The 23,014-nt window shown below is 35.8% G+C and overlaps 1 protein-coding gene across 1 annotated transcript in view; it reads right to left on the bottom strand.

Moving 5' to 3' along the window:
* LOC149787427 (pachytene checkpoint protein 2 homolog) overlaps positions 1-23,014 on the bottom strand; it is a 58,880-nt gene that overhangs the window by 13,105 nt on the left and 22,761 nt on the right. The window contains exons 7-9 of the mRNA XM_089978037.1: positions 20,087-20,193; positions 11,892-12,045; positions 3,016-3,128 (exon numbers count right to left, since the gene is read on the bottom strand). Coding sequence (XP_089834163.1) covers positions 3,016-3,128; positions 11,892-12,045; positions 20,087-20,193 — 374 coding nt within the window. The remainder of the gene's footprint in view (positions 1-3,015; positions 3,129-11,891; positions 12,046-20,086; positions 20,194-23,014) is intronic.

Below are 23,014 nucleotides of genomic sequence, written 5' to 3'. Positions count from 1 at the left end.
ATAAAGATGCCCAATGCACTTTCATGAGTGAGATTTAAGCATACTAATGAGGTGATGTATGAGGTGATGTAGTTTTATTATGTCCTTTACCATTGCATATTTGTAAGGTCATGGATTGTTCTGGGCTTCGCAATGTCGCAAATTGCAATATATTTTCCTTATTGGCGACAACAAATATACTATCTGGCAATTTTTTTGCTGTCCGAGGCTGAGATATGATACAAAGTTAAAGCAGATGTTCTGTGATATATGTATCAAGGAACAAGTCGTCAATTCATTTACAACTGGTTGTGATATTTTAAAGAAGGAGTGTGTCACCAAACATGAATCCAGGCAGGGTATTACATTAAGTTATATATGTTAATTATGCTCGTTGATCTTTTACTTTTGCTGTTAATCCCATGTTACAACTCTAGGAACTTAAACTACGCAATAAGAAATAACAAAACAAACAAGTTTTGCATAACTGAAAATAATTTATTTCTCAAAATAATGGAGTGAAAGAATTAAATAATCTTACAGCATGGTGAATGAATTCCTATTTCCTAAAATTCCTTTCAATTCCAATAGTTCCAAGAAATCTGAATATGTTCCACTCAAAAAATGCCCCTTCTGTGTTGAAGTTTAAAATGTACAGAAAAGTTTCCAAAGAATTCAAATAGTCGTTGAATAAATTTAGTTAATAACATACAATTATTCTAGCGTGTCATGCCAAAAATAAATCTTTTCAAAAACTAAGTTGGGAGAATGAATCTGAATACACGCAGATTGGGACCTACCATTGGGAAGTTTTTTTTGCGGCATATTTAAGCATCATTTTCACTAAATATTCACCGATTTTTGGGGTCCAAAACACACAAAATTCTCAATGGACATGCCATTTCTCCCTGTGGATTGTTATCCCCCCCCCCCCATGTGCCCCCATTTCATATTAAGGTCAGCTGTGCCCAAACTGCACAATAGCTGAAAGTTAGACTAATGTCTCTTTGACAAACTTCAAAGAAACTGCATGTTCTACAGTGAGTGAAAGCACTAGCAATTGATTGACAAATAAACAAAGCTCTTTTTTGTTATAACTAACAATGCCTAGAATTTATGTTAACAGTTCAAATGCAGTCTCAAGCTACCATACATTTGAACTATTTCCCACATTTTATATCCACCTTATTTCCTTATTGTTAACTCAAATATGCATGACACTGCTTACTAAATAACATATTTATTCCGAACTATTTTTTTGGGGGGCAGATATTCTCTGTACGTTTCTTCATTCTCTCTTTTAATTTAATGATGGTAACTAATGCTTATATATACGGTACATTAATGCCAGGTGTTAACTCATGTAAGTTTAATTGGTGGGAATGGATATCCCAGTTTGCTTTTGAGAAAAATCTACAGCATTCAGTGATCATTCTTGGGATATAGGAAGCAATTCACTATAAGCAAAGCATGTAAAGTACAGAAAAAATAAATTTCTGAACTCCTGGTTGACGGCGATTTACTTTGTGAAGCTAGCCATGGGGGGGGGGGGAGGGATTTAATTCCTGAATGCCATGAAATCGACGATCACATTATACATCAATTACCTTACATTGCAAAGTACGATCATAGAGTATTAGTATTAAAATGTCATTAACTAAAGTTCCTTACAAAACTATTATTTGGAAAATAATATACTTAATATAGATTTGCTTAATACCTAATGTTTCTATTTAAAAAGATAGAGAGAGACTGTAGATGTCAGGAAAGTAGATATTTTACATTTGATAATGCATTTGTTTCAGATGACAACAGTCATACCTATGCACTAATGGTGATGCAGGATGCAAAGACCATGGAAGTAGTGCAAAACAGCATGTAATTATTTATTTTGTAATATTATGGCTGTATTGCTTGTTGTCAATAAAGTAATAACTATCCCATCTTTTTCAATTTTCATTGCCTATTACAATGTAATCATATGTGGTCATAATATATGGCCAATCAGCACTTTTTTCATTTGGGACCATCAAGAACATTGGACAAATGTGTGCATAAAGTGTCATGGCAATCTTTGAAATAGTTTACAAGGAACAGTGATAAAAAAACTGTACCAACAGATGCATGGACAACAGACAAATATCCAAACCATAAGTTCTTCTGGGTCCCTGACCAGTACAACTAAAATATGCTTAAAGTGTTGCAAGGAAAAAAGACATCTCACAGTTCAAAAATATTAGAATAAAGTCAGACTTTCGGACCAAACACACAATTGTTCAAAATCATCCATTCCCATGAAGAATTGCAAAAATGATTACTGATCGGAGTGCCTAGGTCTACATGGAAAGATCTTTAAGGTAGGTGCCCTGTTTTGGGGCTGCATCATGTGTCCTGCAGTGGGTACTTTGATCAAAATTGTGGAAATTATTAATAGTGACACATATATTATTACTCCTAACTTTCATTTACGCAAGTCATTGCAAACAATTTGTGAAATTCACTCTTATTTTCAATGTGACAATGCACCTTGCCACACTTCTGTACGATCTTGTCCTGGAAACAGGAAAACAATACTGCAAATCTTGAAGGGCCATACAAGAGACATGAATAAAACATAATTGACAATGTTTAACATATTCTCAAAATATGACTAGAAAAGATCCATGCATGCAACTAAAAACTAATGTAAAGGAAGTGCAAACTATTTGGACATATAAATGTATACAGCACCATACACAGGACTTGCCAAGATGTTATAAAGATATGAGGCAATATTAACTTTCCAAGTTATTATTTTTTTAAAACTGCACATGAAGTGTTCATGATGTCAGTGTCATCAAATGTGAATTGCGTCATTTTTGACATGTCACCATATATACTTGAGATGATGATTTAACTTTAAATACTGTAAATTCACTTCTACTTGTGGGACGACAACTTTCATAGATTATATCTGAAAATTAACCACATTAAAGTTCATTATAAAATGTGGTTTTTTTTATACTGTAGTAACAACACTTAGATTGAAAAACTTACCTGGCTATTTCCCAGAGTTTAATACTAAGCTTTGTGGCATCATTTTCCATGAATTTCATCACTTCCAGGGACTTCAGGTCAAGCAACTGATGAACAGGGGAGATAATTCCTACCTACATGATAAGAATTGGAGAGAATAATTCCCGCTCATAACTGCAAAGTTTATAGGGACTTTATATGTAAATAGTGACAAATGTATGTTTCAATCAATTGGTTGTTGCTAAATTTAAATAAATATTTCTTTCTGGAATTCGAGTCGCTGCTAGAAGTCAAAACAGATCATAGCTTTGTATTTATATTGAACATATTCGTGTACAAATCTTTCCCAACTGCAAACTGCATAGTCCAGGATCTGCTACTGCATAATGTGCTGGCAGATCTGGGTCTATGTTGTTTGAAGTTGGACCCAACTTAAATATGAATATATAGGTCAAATCTGGCCTTACAACTTCAAGCAAAGATGTATGCAGATAAAAAATGGCCATATGGTGTGTGTGTGATTTAAAATTTTAATGTAGCTTTTAAAAAAAATCAGTCATATCGGTAATGACGTCATGCTGCAGACAGGTAGCATGATGTTCCATCCTGTCCCATTATCCTGATCCCAGGCCGACCAATCCTTACACTCTCTTAATGCTGAGAGGCAAGCGAGGCAGCTGTTAGTACCATTTTTGTAAGTCTTTGGTATGACTTGGCCAGAGTTCAAACATGCAACCTCATGCATCTGAGGCAGATGTTCTAACCACTAGGCCACTGGAGCAGTCAACGGCCATATGTACCATACATTACTTGCGTAGTTAAAAGGTTGCTCAGCACTCCTCCACTGTATAACCCTCATTATAAAACAATTCCTTTTCTATTAGCAGGCAAGGTAATAGATTCCATATTCAATAGTAGCAAAATGCAAAGTATAATATACTTCATTTAAAGGTGGTCTCACAACAAGCAGTATGCTTGATGACTCCCATGGACAGCAATACGAGTGCTGTATTACTTATGGGAATATTTCTCTTAAAAGAGATTCTATCTTTCAACTTCTATCAATCAGAACCAATGAAATTCAGTCTCAGAGAGAAACATATTAAGCAGAAAGCTGGATTACTGTGTCAAATATAATGGGACGCAATCATAAAATATTAAATTCATTGTTCAAAGGTGCATCTCAGTACCACAGAATTTGCAAATCATTCAACTTACTTTATGTCATAGTGTGAATTGATTATTTATTATGAGATACAAATATTCTTGGATTGGAACAAACATGTAGTTTTGGGGGTTACAATTGATTTCAATTGTTTATTACAGACCTGCAACTACTGCAATACTTTCCTTTTCAGTGACTCACAGTCACTCCTCCAATTAGTATTGTAGGTTAGCCACAGCCTACATACAAAATCTCAACCTTTTTTGACTTGGACTCATAGTAATGGGTGGGAGGATGGAATCACTACAATAGTTGCAGGTAAGTATTACATATATAAGATCAGTTTTGTACCCAAAACACTACATTTCAGTAGAGTAATGCATTATCTGCTACTATCATATTACTGAATTTATGAGTTAGGAGGGAGGCTGATAACCTGAACAAATCTAGTAGAAAATTATTATACTTACCCTTACAGTAGGAATGTTCACTACTGTAAGCAGGTAAAAGGTTGTGCCATAACGATAGGGCCTAATAAAAAATGACATCAATCTGAAGTGCCAAAGATCAATGATAAAAGAAGAACATCATGCAAGACCACCAGAAAGCAGATCTCATAATGTATTCCAATGATGACATTCAAATAAGCCTCCCATGTAGGAATAGCCCTGATGTCATGGGCTTTAATTTTTAGGAAAGAAAGTTCCCTCTAAGTGAAAGACTGACAAACTCTCTTGATAGTGAGGACAATCCACCTGGAAAAAGTGGCTGCCAAAAGATCAAAGAAACACTTAACATGTATGAAGTGATGCCTCTCCCTTTCAAAGAAGCCAAATAAAACCTTAAGGCCCTAACTGGGCAAATGAGCCTGTTGTAACCATCCCTAGGACAGATACAACTGAGACTAGTAAATCATATTTACTGAACTATAAACAACCCTCTTCCATCGACAAGACATGAAGATCACCCCTTTTACCATCGCAGATACTAAGGAGAGCAGGATAAAATTCTTAAGGATAAGATTCTTGAAGAAAAGAGGCTTAGACAATGCCTAAAGAACACATGATTGATTCCATCTAGGCATTATTGACCATAATGGTGGTCTCTGAGTTTAAAAAATATGATGCCATCAGAAAGACGAGATTTCAACCCATTGTCAGATCCCCTAGAGAACTCAAGAGTGTTTGAAATGACTGCCATAGTTTTTCAAGTGGAAGAAAAGAGAATCTGCAACTGCACTTACTGGAGTGGGGGGGGGGCCTAGGATCAGTGCATTTCCTACTGTACCAATCACTGAATATTCTCCACTTCGCATCATAAACTTTGATAGTGGATTGCCTCCTAGTCTGGATGATGCAGTTGCCAACCTTTCTTGAAAACTGTCCAGGCCTATTTTAATCGCTTGAGATGAGCCATTCACTGAGGTAGAGAATCATGCATAGCTGCCAACCTTCCAGGCTCACAATTAGTGAAAATTTGGACATGAATTAGTAAAAAATACCATGACAATAACTCCATCCACTCTGACCATCAATACTACACTATATCAAGATCGCAATATAAAACTAAAACACTATATATATTCAGAAATATATCTGCTTTTCTATTTATTACGGTATTCATAAACTTCACTTGTTCTTGTGGTTATTTATCAAGACATGATACTATGGCAGACTTAAACTTCCTCAACTGCTTGATCATAAAGTTGTTTTCTAAACAGTTCAGATTTCTTGCCTGTTGGTTGATCTTGGTGACTAAAATTGCTGACAAATTTTCTGCACCTCAGGAGGGCCTAAAGTCTGTCTTATTTATCCTCACTAGAGAAAATACTCTTTCACTGTCTCTGTTGTTGTGAGAAATGCACAGGAGCTGCAACACTTCTGGTTCTTCCACAGGAAAATTTGGAAGCAATCTTTGAGTCAGGGAACAAATGTTTAGCATGGTCTCCAGCTGATAAAGGTAGATTATGTTCAACAAGAAAAATCACAAATAATGCTTCAGAGTTGATAGCAGGTCTTCTGTCAATGGCTTAAAATATTCCAGAGCTGAAATCTGCGAATTCTTAATTTTCCCAACTTCTACATCTTTTTTGCAACTGATGTGCTTCCTCGCATCGTCTATGCCACTAAACTTTGAGGCACACTGTGTGCAAAAAGCATGATGTATAGCAATGTTCAATGGCAGAATGCATGGCCAATATTTGGTATATTCCAAAACAAACTTCACTTTTTGGGCAAAACATTTCCTTTTCCTTGGTGGTGAAGCCATTTTCAAGATCTTACATGCGATGCGGAATGGTAATTCAAATCAGTGTTGGTGATGCATGCGCGGAGCAAAATTCTGGTTAGGCCCTAGTTTCTCTCAAAAGCATTTGTAAAACTAATCTTATACATATAGATTAAAATAGGCTAAAATGCTTGCTAACAGGCCAACTGTACCAATCGGCTGTAGTTCAAGTAATATCGCAACCAGCAGTACCGGACCGTTTCGGCAATTGCCAATATCACAACTAGTACTTAATGAGAAATCAGTTATTTTATTACAGATTTAAAATAATTGAGAATTGGAGAATTCGTGAATTTTTGGCTTGCGGTGTTAATTTGTGAATCGCTGAAAAAGTTGTGAATTCATGCCAAAATCATGAGGGTTGGAAGCTATGAATCATGTGGAGGAGAAACCCTGTGTAGGTACCTTTATGATGATAAACTCTTGTGTTCATCTACAAACAGGTAGAGCAGGTTGTTGAACCACGACCACTGAAGCCATTGGGGGTATAACAGGATGAGCAGGTTGTTGAACCATGACCACTAAAGCCATTGGGGGTATAACAGGATGAGCTAAGCTGTGGATATCCAGACTTGGTTGAACACCTGTGGGATTATTTTGAGAGGTGGGATAATGTGTATGCACATACAGATGATCCAACTTTAGACTAAAAATGTCCAATGTCCTGGCCATCTGATCTGGTACTGGAGAGACAAAAGGAGAGCTTGTTCTGTCTCATGGCAAACAAGTCCATCACACTTTTAAAAGTGACCCTGCTTCTGACTGGTATAGAGAACATTCTGAGACAATCTGCTTGCCAGGATATTCCTTTTGCCTGAGATATGACAGATTCAGATAATGATCTCTCTCATAAGAGAAGGTTCCAAGCAAAGAAAAAGAGTATTTGCAGCTCCCTGATATCTTGTCAGAGGCAACCATCACACAATGGCACCTTATGAAGTTTGCAAAGCCCTGTAAGGCTAGACACATTGCTCACAATCTAAGTTGTTTATATAAAGGACCACTTCTTCCAGGGGTCAAAATCTGTTAAGAACTACACAATCTGTCTCCTTGGGGAAGGGGTTTGAGGTTGAAGACTTTATCTTTTGGCCTTTCTGACTTCGCTCGGCAAATCATGGATGAGAAGGCACTTTGAATTCAGGCTGCCTGTGAGACACTTGAGGATGTGCCTGTTTAAGGAACTTGCGAGACAGTCCCATAGGGCAGTCAGGGAAGGCACACTTCTTGGCCTGCATTGAAGGGCCTGGACCTGATGTCATTAACTTGTTGATCCTTCAAATCCTGTGACACCACAGAGGAAATGATCATCTCAGCCTCAAGATGTGACAACCTAACATGATTCTTGCTTTGATCTAGCAAGACCTTTAACATCTGCAAGGCAGCATCCCATAAGAGGTGAAGGAACTCTGCATATAGCACCATCAACATGGATTGCATGCCACAGCCTTTTCTCTATGGTCTTCAGCAAATGTTGAAACACTGCTGGAGACAATGATTCCTCCTTCAAGATCCTAAGGGAGGTCAACATAAAGAGATCAACATGTAAGATAATCAGTAATGAGAGTCCAAGCTTTAAGTTCCAAGGCTTCCAAGATTTTAACCAGGAGGCAAACTTAGGCCAACACATGTGATGTGGCAGGGTCCTAACAGCAGGGTGAGGTGGGGGAACAGGCTTAAGTGGACAAACTTGCAAATAGACCCTTTCTGCTGCCCAGTGTCCTCGTCCCCATGAAAACTTTTGTGTAAGCTCCCAGACCATCACATAGTACAGGAGCAACAGAAGGTCTGCATATGATGCTGCCCTAGAGAGCCTCTCCAGCCTAGAAAAAAATCATTTTGTCCTTAAAGGATGCTTGCATTGTGGGGAATAGTGGAAAAGATTATTTGTAATATGATCAGGTAAGAATTATCCAGTAAATATATTTAATACCTGATAATATTTATATTAGGTGAATAGGTAAGAAATGCTGAGCATACAATTTCTACATAGGTCACCCTGAAGGAGCATGACTGCTCTAATGGACAAAATTCTCCTAATGTTAATTTAGCACAACAGAAGACCATAGTAATAGACATGAGAGGAAGACCCTTTGGGATTCTGTATTTTATTATGGTCTCACCTTGGAAGGTTGTGCTGTCATAAACAGGGGTGGTTACCATGTCTTGATTTTCATGAGGCATACCTTTTCCTGACAGGTCAGGGTATACCGATTTTATAACTTCCTTTAAGCAAACAGCTAGTGCTTGTGGTGTTATGTCTTGCTTTCTTACGTTGAGAGGGTCTGGTCTGGCAGATGTTTTCTATATGCTTCAGATAATATTTGAGAACATGTCTGGATCTTGGAGCTTTAACTCTCTCGTCGTATCTATTGAGAAGGGGCAAACAAATAGGTATTTATTAATTGCCTAGTGAAGACAACCTGTTTTTGACAAAGAAACCGGGTTGTATCTTCAGGACAAGTACAGTATGACCTCGCTATAGCGCGCTCCGTTATAATGCAAATTCAGAAATAATGTGGTCATGGCGTGGCTCCCGAATTTCATATACATGTATTTTTCTCGTGCATAAAAAAAAATCTTAAAAGTACGAAGAAAAAAAACTTAAAAAGTTGCTTATAATTTTGGGGAAGAGATCGTGTATGAATAATACAAGACGATCGTGGCTTGGCTCCTGAAATTTTATATGTATTTTTCTCGTACAAAAAAAAGTATTTTTTCTTCTTCTTAAAAGTAAGAAGTAGAAAAAAAGCATAAAAGGTTTATTCTGGGATCGCGTAGGTCTTCACCCATGTCGCAAACTTGGATTGTTATTCGTTACTGGCTGCAAAACATACCATGTGGCTTTTTTATTTGTTGATGACATTGTTGGCTGTTTAAACTTTTATATACAACCATTGGTTTGGAGTGCAGAAATTCAGAGGCCCCATGAAAGGAAGCCACAAACTGAATATAAAATGCACTGAAATTTATCTATTGTTACATAAACAAATTCTTTGTCCAAACTGACAAACCAGCTAAACAGTGCACTGTTATTTCAGACGCATGCATGGAAGGCAGCATCACGCTGCTACCACGAATGTTAAAAATAAATAAAATAGAATAGTCTAAACAACGGCCAATTCCTTTTTAAAAATGTACCCAGATAAAATAGTTTGTGAAATTTCAAAGGAAACAGATTATCTTTGAAGCACCAACTGGTATGAAAACGTACTCAGCAAATGGAAAAAATACCCGTCTCAATCATTCAATACAATTATTTGATGTTGCCACCACAATAAGAAATGGGCATTTGTTTGGTTCTCCAAAGCTGTCTTTTAGCGGTGACTTCAATAGCACATGCATCCTTCAAGAAAGCCGACTACAATCTTTCAATAACAGCAAAGAACTTTTCTTCAAAGGAAGTCAGCACCAAACTTAAATAAAAGTGATGGAATCTGATGGATTTTTGCATTTTCCAACGTGACTGGAACACGTTAACTGTGCTGTGAAAGTTTCCTTTTTGTTGGAAAAAGTTCATGCTTACTAATGCTATCAACAGCGGTTTAAAATGCAAACTAACTTTTACAGACTTGGAACGTACTTTAAAGTAAATGTGCTTCGTCATTTGTTACGTGATTGTGCTGTTTTTCCACTGAATTCAGATCAATATGACCTGTTACAAAATTAATGAATATTTTAAAGCTGTGTGTGTGCATATTTTCGATGGATTCAATGTATATGATGAGGTTTGCAGGTGAGTACACGGTGTTGATACTCTATTCATGCTATACATTAGACATTTATATATAAACAGGATTCACGTATATGTACCAATTCATGGTTCTCTAAAATAAAGCAAACTATTATATTAGGTCTTTTCTGTTTTCACTACAGGTGTATTTCTCATTTAATATGCATCAATTTAAGATGGTAACTGTGCCGATGAAGCACGTATTTTACCGCCCACATTTATTACCCCCTCCCAATTGTTTGGGGGGTATATTTTCTTCAGCTAACTGACTTGGTTGCATATAACACGGTTCAGTATATAATGCGGTCGGGTTTTATGGTTCCCTTCTACCGTGTTATAGTGGGGTCACACTATAATCAGTCTGGAAGGAACTGCATATAGTTTGGGTATTTTGGTGAGGGAATGTATCTCACTGATTACGCATGCTGAGTCAAGTGCCATCACAAATCAAGTCTTATATGATAGGTAATTGATAGATGTGGACAACAGGGGCTACACCCAAGGAAGATTTCATTCTGGGAACAACGGGAGTGAGCATAGTCTGGAAAGATCAAGTTGGAAAGGTCCTTATTGTGTCTAATATCGCCTAGTCCATGACGTTGGAACATGTCCGAGATTAAGGATCTGTTTACAGTAATGGGGGCTGTGTGTGAAACTCACCAAATAGTACACAGTACCAGTAACCTGAAATTTCTACTGGTCCTGACCAGGAACAAACTGGTTCTACTTTTTATCATGCAAAAAGAAAAAAATGTAGTCAATGACTCCATGGTAAATTCAGGTGGACATGAATATCAGCCACTTCATCTGATCAAAATCAGTTGTTTAAATCTGAACACTGTTCCTACATGACTGAACATGGGGAGAAGAAAAATGGAATGGACACATAAATAAGCAGTTTTCCACTGCCAGTCCATTTTTGCACAAATGCATACTTTCCCTCAAATACACCTGTAATGGTTTCTTTCTAATAAGTAGTTATACTTTTGATGTAGAATTTAACTGGACTGTCTGGAGGATATCCTAGCGTATGGCAGTAAAAGTAAAAACTAGTTTAAGCTGTATATAATGGTAGCCACCTAGTAAATAGAAAGGGGAGTTAACCTGTAATAATTACATCCTTTTAGTCCATATAATATAGTTATCCTAATTTAATGTGATTAGGTAAGGTATTTGCTGGAGAAACAATTGGGTTCCTTCTGAAATGCATAAATTTAAGTACAAACAAAACAAATGTTTCACAAAACCACAAAATTTAGGCAATAATTATATAATTTTAAAGAATATAATAGCAATTATAAAATATTAACGTCTGAGAGTAAAGTGTCTTTGTGAAGAAAATGGCTTCTTGATATATAGTTTCAGTCATTTTGAAACAAACTATTACATCTGTCATACAAATTGAATGATTCACTGAAACCAAAAAGGCTTCCTGATAATTAATTTCATTCATTTTTACACAAACCATTACAACTGTCATACAGACTGAATGGTTCATTGAAAAGAAGAAGGCTTCATGATAAGTAATTTCAGTCATTTTGACACAAATAGTTAGATTTGTCATAGTAATTGAATGAAAATAAATATTTGTACCATCATAAATTCAAAGGCCAAAATAAAAGAAAGAAAATAATAGATGGATGTAATTTCTCCTGATATAAATTGCTAATATATTCCTACAAATTAATTACTCAAATGGAAGAATATGATGCAAACCCTAATTAATTCCTGTATGCATGAGTGGTAAATCTTGAATACAGCTGCTGGAGAAGGCAGTCCAATGTATTGTTTGATATCAGCTCTGTCCACAAAAGCTAAATCAATGGCACCTGTCAAATTGGATGTTGTCAAAATCATCACATTTTCAGCCCTAATAGGAAAAAAAAGATAATAGCATTTATTGTAAAAAGACAAAATGGCATATTGTTTTTAACAATCTTAAAGCTTCACTCTGACTATTAACCGAACTTTAGCTTCTTTTTAGCTCACAACTATGTAATGTTTTACGGCACAAAATGCAGGTAGGTTTCTTTGTGCTGAGGCAATTGGAGTAAAGTTTCTTTACCAAGGACGAAACATGTTTCAAGTCCACAATGGTTTGTACCTTCATTAGTTGCCCATTACAACTGACATGGAGCGAATGCATGCTGGGGACATTTCACATCTGCATCTATTTCTTTGAAACGAGTATTGTTTCCTTTTGAAGAACTCCTTAACCAAGACTGGTAAGTATATTGTGAACATTTCATAAAATTGAAATGAAAAAAATGTCAAAATTATAAACAGTTCAAAATGTACATGTCACTTACATGTACTTAATTCAGTAGAGGTGGCCGACTAGGCTGTGCATACACTTGTCCAGCTACTCAACAAAATAATGAGTCATGCCTAGATGGCAAATAAATCACTCAGTGGTCAAATGGAACCTATTTTATGTAATAGTTGATAGTCAGAGTTTGGGTCCATTCTTGGACATGCCACTGCAGGATTCATTCTAAGTTCTCAAAAAACGTGCTACATAATTTACTGATGTGTGACAATTATGCACCGTATCTATAAGACCTAGCCTAGCTTACACCTTACATCTCAAAGACTGCCAATTTCTAACAAATTAAGGGAGGCTTTACCCTTAAATTTTCAGTTCTAAAATAGACCCTGCTGATGACATCGGTGGTCAAATAGAAAAGGATTGAAAGAAAGTGACTGAGCAAGGCTTAAAAGGAAAGTACATGTTGCATTTTATTTAATACATATAGCTTGTGGGAGGCATGTTTTATAAATATCCATACCAGAAAAGAAAATATACTGTTTTTCAATGCAATAATTAAATACTTTAAAATACCACATGATCACTGTCACTGTCAACTGCCATTACTGACTGCCTCTGTCATTCCTACATCACTTTAAAATGCCACATTATCACTGTCACTGTCAACTGCCATTACTGACTGCCTCTGTCATCCTACATCACTTTAAAATACCACATGATCACTGTCACTGTCAACTGCCATTACTGACTGCCTCTGTCATTCCTACATCACTTTAAAATACCACATTATCACTGTCACTGTCAACTGCCATTACTGACTGCCTCTGTCATTCCAACATCAGTTTATGTTTACAATAGCTGTGTATTATGCAGCAGAAAGTTTTATTACAGTGCTTCCATGCCATAAATAACAAGCGATTTACTCACTAGTCAAATATACTTGATGTTGGAATTAAAACAGGAACAGATGTTTTTCAGTTTATGCCCATATAAAGCATGATTTATCAGTATTAAGTGATATTTCCAGTAATCACATCATTTTACCTTCACATTGGTTAAAAATTGTCACAAACCTATTAAATGCAAAGATATACTGCTGTTACCAATCATGGCTACTAAGCAAATGAATATGCAAGGGCACAGCACATTACCAAATATGGCTACAGAGTAAATGGAACACAAAGGCACATCACTGTTACCAAATATGGCTTCAGAGCATATGGAAAAAAAGGCACATCGCTGTTACCAAATATGGCTGCCAAGCAAATGGAACATAAGGGTACATAATTGATACCAAATATGGCTATAGAGCAAATGGAGAACAAGGGTACATCACTGTTACCAAACATGGCTACAAAACAAATGGAACATGAGGACATGTTGCTGCTACAAAATATGACTTCAGAACATAGTGCAGTCCATGTTTTTGGTCCCTATTGAGAAGAGGTGTTCATAACTGACTTGGCCCCGGTTATGTGGTAGAGTGTATGGATGGCTGTATACAGTTTAATGTCATATCAGTAAAATTTTGGCTATTACAGTACCAATTCCAAAAATATTCGTGCAAAAGTAAAACTTCATAAAGAAAATCTCTTCCAAATAACCACTGGTTGTTTTTTAACAACACTTTCTGCAGTGTAATTGGATATATCATGCAGTGTACTTGGACATTATTATCATGCAGAGGAAATGGAAGCCAAGAGCCTTTCCCAGTCTGACCTGGGCAGGTTTCTGCAGTGTATTTGGATATATCATGCAGTGTACTTGGATATATATCATACAGTATATTTGGATATATATCATACAGTGTATTTGGATATATATCATACAGTGTATTTGGATATATATCATACAGTGTATTTGGATATATATCATACAGTGTATCTGGATATATATCATACAGTGTATTTGGATATATATCATACAGTGTTTCTGGATATATATCATACAGTGTATCTGGATATATATCATACAGTGTATTTGGATATATATCATACAGTGCATTTGGATATATCATGCAGTGTATTTGGACATTATTATCATGCAAAGGAAATGGAAGCTAAGAGACTTTCCTAAAGAGACACTAAGTCAGCCAACCCAGTCTGACATGGGAAGGTTTCGAACTTGTGACCCTCAGATTACAAGACCAATGCTCTACCAACTGACATAATGTAACTCCCAAATTAAATGCCAACATATTGTCCTAGAAGATACAAAATAAAAGGTAAAGATGGAAAATTCAGATATAGAAATTAAAAACTTAAAGTAAAAAATATGTTAAATTATATGACCAAAACTTTATTAAATAAACCACATTCTTTTAATGTCCAAGATTTTCTAAGGTGGTATTGGTTTAAAATACAAATAGAATAGCAACTGTGCTGAGAGAGCTGTGTGAAAAGACAGACATTTTGTAAACAGTTAATTTATAGTTGTAGTATTTGGAATAAAAGAAGAGTCTTAAACAGTTACACCAGTGACCAATAACAGGTTCTAAAAAGATAAACAGGATTAATGAAATTCAGGAATATAAAGAAAGTTTTGCAGCATTATTAGTTTCGTTATGTAATAAAGTGACAATTCTTTTCTTTATAATTTCTCTAATTCAAATTCCTTAACTATGACCATTCCTGCAGTCAATATGTTAACATTTTGCACAAAGTTTTCCTTTGATTAATGAGTTTGATACAAAAAAATTATTATTGCAACTGTTATCTATTTAGCAAAAAGATTTAAAACTCTCAAAGTCATTCATTCTTTTTATATAAGATAATGATCGTGATTACATCTATCATATTGTTATATAAAAACACAAAAAATAACCCCACTGGGTTGTAGCTCTTGTGAAATGCTTTATTTTTTCCTTTTTTTTGTGCTGGATGGTCACATCACACCATTTGTAATATAAGTTTAAAAAGTGGCTGATGAAAAAAAAAAAATTTTCTTTTTAAAACATGAAAATTAAATGCAAAGTTATATTGTGGGCAAATGTATTAGAGGTAAATAGCAAATTATTGTAAAGACAACTTCCCAACATTCCTGTATATAGTTATTTCCTCCTTGTTAAATGTCAATCTGCTGAACATGGATACTAAATAATGCATTTTAGTCTGAATCCAGCATTTAGAATATAACCAATAGACATATCCCACAGCAAACAGGCTACTAGATAGACATATCCCACTGCAAACAGGCTACTAGATAGACATATCCCACTGCAAACAGGCTACTAGATAGACATATCTCACTGCAAACAGGCTACTAGATCGACATATCCCACAGCAAACAGGCTACTAGATAGACATATCCCACAGCAAATAGGCTACTAGATAGACATATCCCACTGTAAACAGGCTACTAGACATATCCCACTGCAAACAGGCTACTAGATAGACATATCCCACAGCAAACAGGCTACTAGATAGACATATCCCACAGCAAACAGGCTACTAGATAGACATATCCCACTGCAAACAGGCTACTAGATAGACATATCCCACAGCAAACAGGCTGCTAGATAGACATATCCCACTGCAAACAGGCTACTAGATAGACATATCCCACTGCAAAAAGGCTACTAGACAGACATATCCCACAGCAAGCAGGCTACTAGATCGACATATCCCACAGCAAACAGGCTACTAGATAGACATATCCCACTACAAACAGGCTACTAGTGTGAATCCACCATTAAAAATGTCATAAATGGACATATCCCACTGCAAACAGGCTATTAGTGTGAATCCACCATTAAAAATGTCATTAATGGACATATCCGACTGCAAACAGGCTACTAGTGTGAATCCACCAATAAAAATGTCATTAATGGACATATCCCACTGCAAACAGGCTACTAGTGTTAAACCACCATTAAAAATGTCATTAATGGACACATCCCACTGCAAACAGGCTATTAGTGTGAATCCACCATTAAAAATGTCATTAATGGACATATCCCACTGCAAACAGGCTACTAGTGCGAATCCACCAATAAAAATGTCATTAATGGACATATCCCACTGCAAACAGGCTACTAGTGTGAATTCAGCATTTAGTATGTCATCAATGGACATATCCCACTGCAAACAGGCCATCTCCCATTAGTAAACCTCTTATGACCTACTCTATATTCCTATTCTTTTTTGGGGGGGAGGTGGGGTTGAGGGGACAATTGTAAGGGAATCTGCATGTTTTATATATTGTTTAATTTTATGTCTTTAATTTTTAATGATCTCGTTTCACACAAATTCCTAGCAGCTCAAACTATTTCTAATACAGATAGACTATATTAGCTTTTCTAAAGTTTTATTTTATAAATGTGAGAGGGGCCTTTCCTGACAATGGAAGGTGAAAGAGCTGAGAAATAACTCTGCAACAGCCGAGTGCCAAATATCCTACCACTATTATCTATGGCAGGACCTGAAAAGCTGGACATTAAAGGGGCTTTGGAGAGGCATTACTGGCCGATGGACAGAATAATAATGTTCAACCAAAGATGTGACTGAAATGAAGCAATGTGACAGCAACTGTCCTGCAAAACTTTTGCATTACAAATATATATACACTATATTGTTATTTTATACCAGTGACTAATTAACCACTTTGCTGTTCATATCATTTTTCGGTTTAAAAATGTCTCAAGCTATCCATTTCATCTCATTCTATCTTCTACTCAATTCAGAATTTATAACGATTATTCGGTTGTACTATCAAGTTTATTGTTGTATACATGAACATTTAGTTACCATATATACTCGTGTATAAGCCGAAAAATTCTGGAAAAAATAAGGCCTGGAAGAAAGGGGGGGGGGGGTCGGCTTATCTGCGGGCCAAGGTTCAAGTCTGAAATTTTTAACGTTTTTTTCCCTTGATTTCCAGTATTTATTGTTTCTGTCGATTGCCGAAGATGAGATCACATGCCTAATGATGCCACATAAGATTTGTGCTGTTGTGAAGTGAAACAAACATTTTTTCCTAACTTAAGTGGTAGGATAATGAATGAAAAACATGTTTTAACGTACTTGACGTCTATTTGATAGACGTCCATCCACCAGAAAATGCAGCCATACATGTTATTTGAGCCACAGTGGTACATGTATTTTCCAAAGAACCGCCATATTAGTAATCTCCAGTCAAGTATTTAACCCTCAGCTAATCAGTAATCATTAAACTCTATGGTATCGTACAAATGCACGCTAGCTTATTTCAGTGTAAATATGAAAAGAATCTACGTAAAAAGATAAAAGAATTACTATACTGAAGGGGTTTGTTGCGTGCACGCTAAGGAAGGGTAAATAACAGGGCAATATACAAGTCAGTATGAATAACTGTAAAACAATATAATTTGTGGGATTTCTTTGACAGGTGTTTTAGAAGTAATCGGCAGCCACAGTTTATATACTACTGTTGTTTAGTTGTTTGTAAAGCAAAGAGGTTTGTTAGCGGTAGAGTGTTGTACAATAGCTACCATATGCTTAATCTATGGTAAATGCCTGGGGAATAATAGGTTTGTTTTGTTGCACAATGCCAGTGTCTTTACTAATACATGCCAACTCTCTGATGTATTGTTTAATGAGATATGGTAGTGGACATGGTTTCTGCTCAAAGTTATAAACTGTCACAATACTTGAATAATGTCCACACTGAAACCAATCATATTTTGATCAATTAAATCACACTACCCGTAGTTTAAAAAAACACACAAATAAACAACAATGATAAATAATTATCAAATACAAATTGATAACCAAACACACATGGAAGTAATTACAGGATAAGGTATATAAATAGTATACTACCACTACAAGAAATTATTTCAGTTTAATCTCTCTAGAAGTTTATATTCAATTAAATCAGATAAAATGAATAGTGTTGGAAGTAAAAGAAAGCGTTCTGCTTATGATGCAGCATTCAAACTTAAAGTTATTGAATATGCAACAGCAAATAACAACTGTGCTGCAGCATGTGAATTTTTTGTGAACAAGAAGCAAATACGGGAATGGCGGAAAAGCAAAGCAGGATTAGAAGAAATGCCAAAATCCAAGAAAGTTCATCGGACTGGGATTGCCTCTTTCCCTGAACTGGAGAATGAACTCACTGATTTTGTAAGTGAACGTCGACAAAATGGATACATTGTCACACGAACTGCAATTTGTCTACGTGCTATGCAGATGGCGAAAAATGAAAATATAAGTTGGCAGATTCAAAATTTGTTGCATCAACCGGCTGGTGTTCTCGTTTTATGAACCGGAATGGTTTCTGCCTCAGGCAGCGAACGAAGATGCACAAAAGCTACCAAAAGACTTGGAAGAAAAAATCGAATCATTTCAGCAGTCATCATTAAACGCAGAAAGGAGTGCTCATTTGAACTATCACAAATTGGAAATGTGGATGAGACGCCTATGACCTTTGACTTACCAAGCAATAAAACAGTCAATGCTGTTGGTGAGAAAACTATTCTGATAAAAATGACCGGCCATGAAAAAATGCATTTCATGGTTGTATTGGCCTGTTTAGCTGATGGATCAAAGCTGCCTCCTGTCATCATTTTTAAAAGGAAGATGCTGCCGAAAAGCATGAAATTTCCTGCTGGTGTCATCATTCGTGCACAGCAAAAGGGATGGATGGACGAAAGTGGAACAATTGAATGGTTGGAGAAAGTATGGAACAAGAGACCAGGTGCAATTCTTTGGAAACCTTCAATGCTTGTATGGGATATGTTTCGTACACACAAGACCGATAAAGTAAACAAGGCCGCAAAGAAAATGAAAACAACACTGGCTGTGAGACCAGGAGGTTTAACTTCAGTGTTACAACCTCTTGATTTCTGCCTTAACAAACCTTTTAACGACAAGTTATGAAAGATGTGGGCAGAATGGGTTTGTTCAGGGGCCGTGAAAATGACAAAGGCGGGAATTTAATGAGGCCGGACATCGATTTGGTCGCCAAGTGGGTAAAAGAAGCATGGGATTCAATTCCATCGGAAATGATTGCAAAATCATTCAGGAAGTGCTGTATCAGCAATGCCATGGATGGAACAGTCTGATGCTATATTTCAATCCGACAATGACGAGGACAGCGAGATGGAGAACGACACACTATCAGATGACCATGATGACGTATATGATGAAATCATGCCCGTAACAGAAGCCGAGTTTCATGAACTGTTTGGCGAGTCTAATACAGAGCCAGATTTTGAAGGATTCTAAAAGTGATAGAACTTTCATAATTCATGATTTTAGAATGAGGATTAATTAAATTTCCATTAAGACTTAACACTTTAGAATTGTTTTTATTTCAACATATAAATTAGCTTTCTTACTTTCATTTTATTTAATAATGTGATTTACCTTTGTGCATCTTGTAATGTACCTGTAGTCTAGAAATTATGGGTCAGCTTATACGCGGGTCATGCACTTTATAACAGTTTTACCAAATCAGTTTGGGGGGTGGGGGGGTCGGCTTATACGCAAACGGGCTTATATGGGAGTATATATGGTAAGATTTCTGTACCAGAATCACTCACATGCCTTTGAAATATTGCTGTGAAACTCCTTCCTACTCTCAAGTGAATTTTCCTTTAACATTTAAAATTTTATATAAGGTAAATTTAACCATTTCTTTAGTGTAGGAATATTTGTACCTTTTGATTTGGTCAAGTTGAGTCAACAGAGCATTGACAACTCGAATGGCATCAGATGGCTCCGATCCAGACATAGCACTTTTCCTCGCTGCTGTCAGACTCTCTACCTGTAAAAGCATGAACATAATGAATTGCCTCTATGATAACTGTGGGTTAAATATTATAACCATCTACACTAATTATCACATTTGGGGTATTAAACTCATGGCGTGGGGAAACAAGTAAGAAACAAGCAGCCATTAAAAGTATTTCATGAGCAATAATAACACTCTTTAATATAACAATTTTAATTACACCAAGTATGCATCATGAAATAAAACCAATGCTTCCTGACCTCAAATGTTTAATTCTGATATGCCTTTATAAAGAGCCATCAAGAATAGAAAATCATATAAATCCTAAAATAACCAGGACTAATATTAATTTTTGATAAGGAAAATTTTCAACTTATTCTGTACAAATATGCTCAGGTTACAAAACCAATGTCAGATTGTATACCTTTATTTTCTATTGTTACACAATATATTCATCACTTTTTCCTCTTGCTAAAAATAATCAAACAATCCTATCTCATATTGTTCAGTTAGTCAAATTTTATACTTATATATTACAGAAAAGTCAGATGCATTCCCTTTGAAACCACAGTCAACTTATTGGCACTGTGAATCAACAGGGAGTTTCTTTATTAACACAGTCACCATATTTGTATGGGTGAGTCTGTTTCCAAGAATCAGCTGTGATGTAGTTCACTGTCTTTAATAATCTCAATAATTCCATAATTTGTTTACTTATATCTCTCTGAACACCTGTTCTAGAGTTTTTCCTTTTTATTTGTTCAGTATTTTTTAGAAAGAGTAAAAATAAACACTGTAAATAGTAGATGCAGACAACAGTTTTTACTGTTATTGACTATTCTAAAAACCAGAAATTGACAGTGATCAGTCTGTCCACTTATTTATAAAAAGAGCTTACATTTAAAAATAATAATAACAATAATAACAAACTCTCTCTCTCTCTGTCATGATGATATTAAACAATTTAATTATGAAGAGAAAATCATGGGAAAAATATTCAGCAGTAATACATCTGGAGTAGGTGCTACAAACCTTGCAGACACTTTCAAGTTGCTTTTTCCTTGCATTATTGTCAGGAATTATCAAACAATTGCAGTTTTTGTCATGTCCAAAAAGGCATTAATTCCCAGTTCTTGTCTGAATAGTGGTCAGTAGTTTATTAGTTTATAAAATCTCAGTTTTGATATAACTACCTTGTAAACAAGTACCACCAATATCGTTCTACTGCAATGATTTCTGTAAATAAATAAAGTCTACCCATTCCTGCTATTGTTCTGGTACTGAGAATTATTAGTTTCATAAATAAGTATAAGCAGAAAAACAAGAGACACAAGTGAGCTTGTTACTGCTCATCTGGCTGAGATCAGTTAAGTAGCCAAATCAAATCAGTAAGTTGGCAAAATTGTAAAAATTTATTTCAATGTTGTTGATGTTTCTCTATACGCTGTATCATCATCATTATTTAATATGACAGCACACCAATATCTGTCCAATTTTGTTGTCAGAATGTTTTGTCAAAGTTCATCAAATTTTGTTGAGCAAGTCTTTTTTCCTCTTTCTATACAAAGTTACATGTATTTAAATGTTTTCCCTACTTTTATTAATAGTGGCCACTTTTTATTGTAGACTGGAATCATTTTGTATAAACCTGAGAGTTCTTTATGCCAGGATGCTCTCTGCAAATTATGACCCAGTGGTTTTTATATATGTGTATTATAGCAGTGAAGGCCGTTACATGATGAATTATGCATGCTGAACCATACCATAAGCTCATCTGGTCTCACAGTCAGGTCAGCTAAAAACCTGGTCCTTCATTTATGTAGACTCCTGCTGAAAGTACAGATTAGTCCAAAACTCCAGTTTTATACTACTTATAGGAGCAGCCTTTGGTGCAGCACTCACAATTATATATCATTTAAGCTAGGCTTTTATTTCCATGACAACATAAAAAATACAGAATATGTAAAGTCAAGATACCTATGTGCAACTTATCTGATATGTACTGTCACGGAATTGTGTATGATTTATATCAATATGTATATGTGATCAAAATGTACTTGGGTTTCGTTACCGCGTACAGCGTCACCCGAGGGTGGTATATTTTTTGGCTCTAGTTATTTTGAAATACCGAGTGCAACTCAACCCATGCTGCATGTGCTAATTGCCTGTAGCGAAAACCGAAGTACCTAGCTGCGCATATTTATCACAGCTAGTATACATATAGAACAAATTCTCTATAAACAAATTACACTACGAGTCTTGTCAGGAAGCTTACCTCTTTATGGGAGTAAATCTCCAGCTGTAGAGGTATTGAAATTTAAATTTGTATTCTTTATTAACTATTCATTTTATATGACAGAACTGTTTCATATATTAAATGTTTTAGAAATTATTCTAAATTCTACATAGAGTCAATGCCTAGGTTATACAATGCCATGATATTAGAAATACTATAGTCTAGTTCGGGTTAGCTATTTGTTGTAACTGAACAGACAAATTGAATTTAATTATATGCTGCATGCACTGAATGATTAATGTAATGGGTAACGAATTCATGTGCATGCATGCGCAACATATATCAATGCAAAAGTACTTAACCGTGTCATATGAACTACAAGGTTTAGTTGTTATAATTTTAGCTGCGTTATATATGGTTTGGTGATGTGGAGTCACAGAACTCTGTGTGGTTTCTTATGACGTGCATGCTGTGTCTGGTGACGTTGGTTTGGAAGAGTGTACTGGTGTACATCTTGGACAATGTTATTTCCACTATTGCTATCTGAGCAAAATTACATGCATTCTCATTTCAATATCATTATATGAGCGATAGATTCATAATTACATGCATTCCCAT

This window comes from Sinohyriopsis cumingii, chromosome 12, assembly GCF_028554795.1.
Source record: "Sinohyriopsis cumingii isolate HCF-2022 chromosome 12, ASM2855479v2, whole genome shotgun sequence".
Lineage (NCBI taxonomy): Eukaryota > Metazoa > Mollusca > Bivalvia > Unionida > Unionidae > Sinohyriopsis > Sinohyriopsis cumingii.
This window is presented reverse-complemented; position numbering and strand designations above follow the sequence as displayed.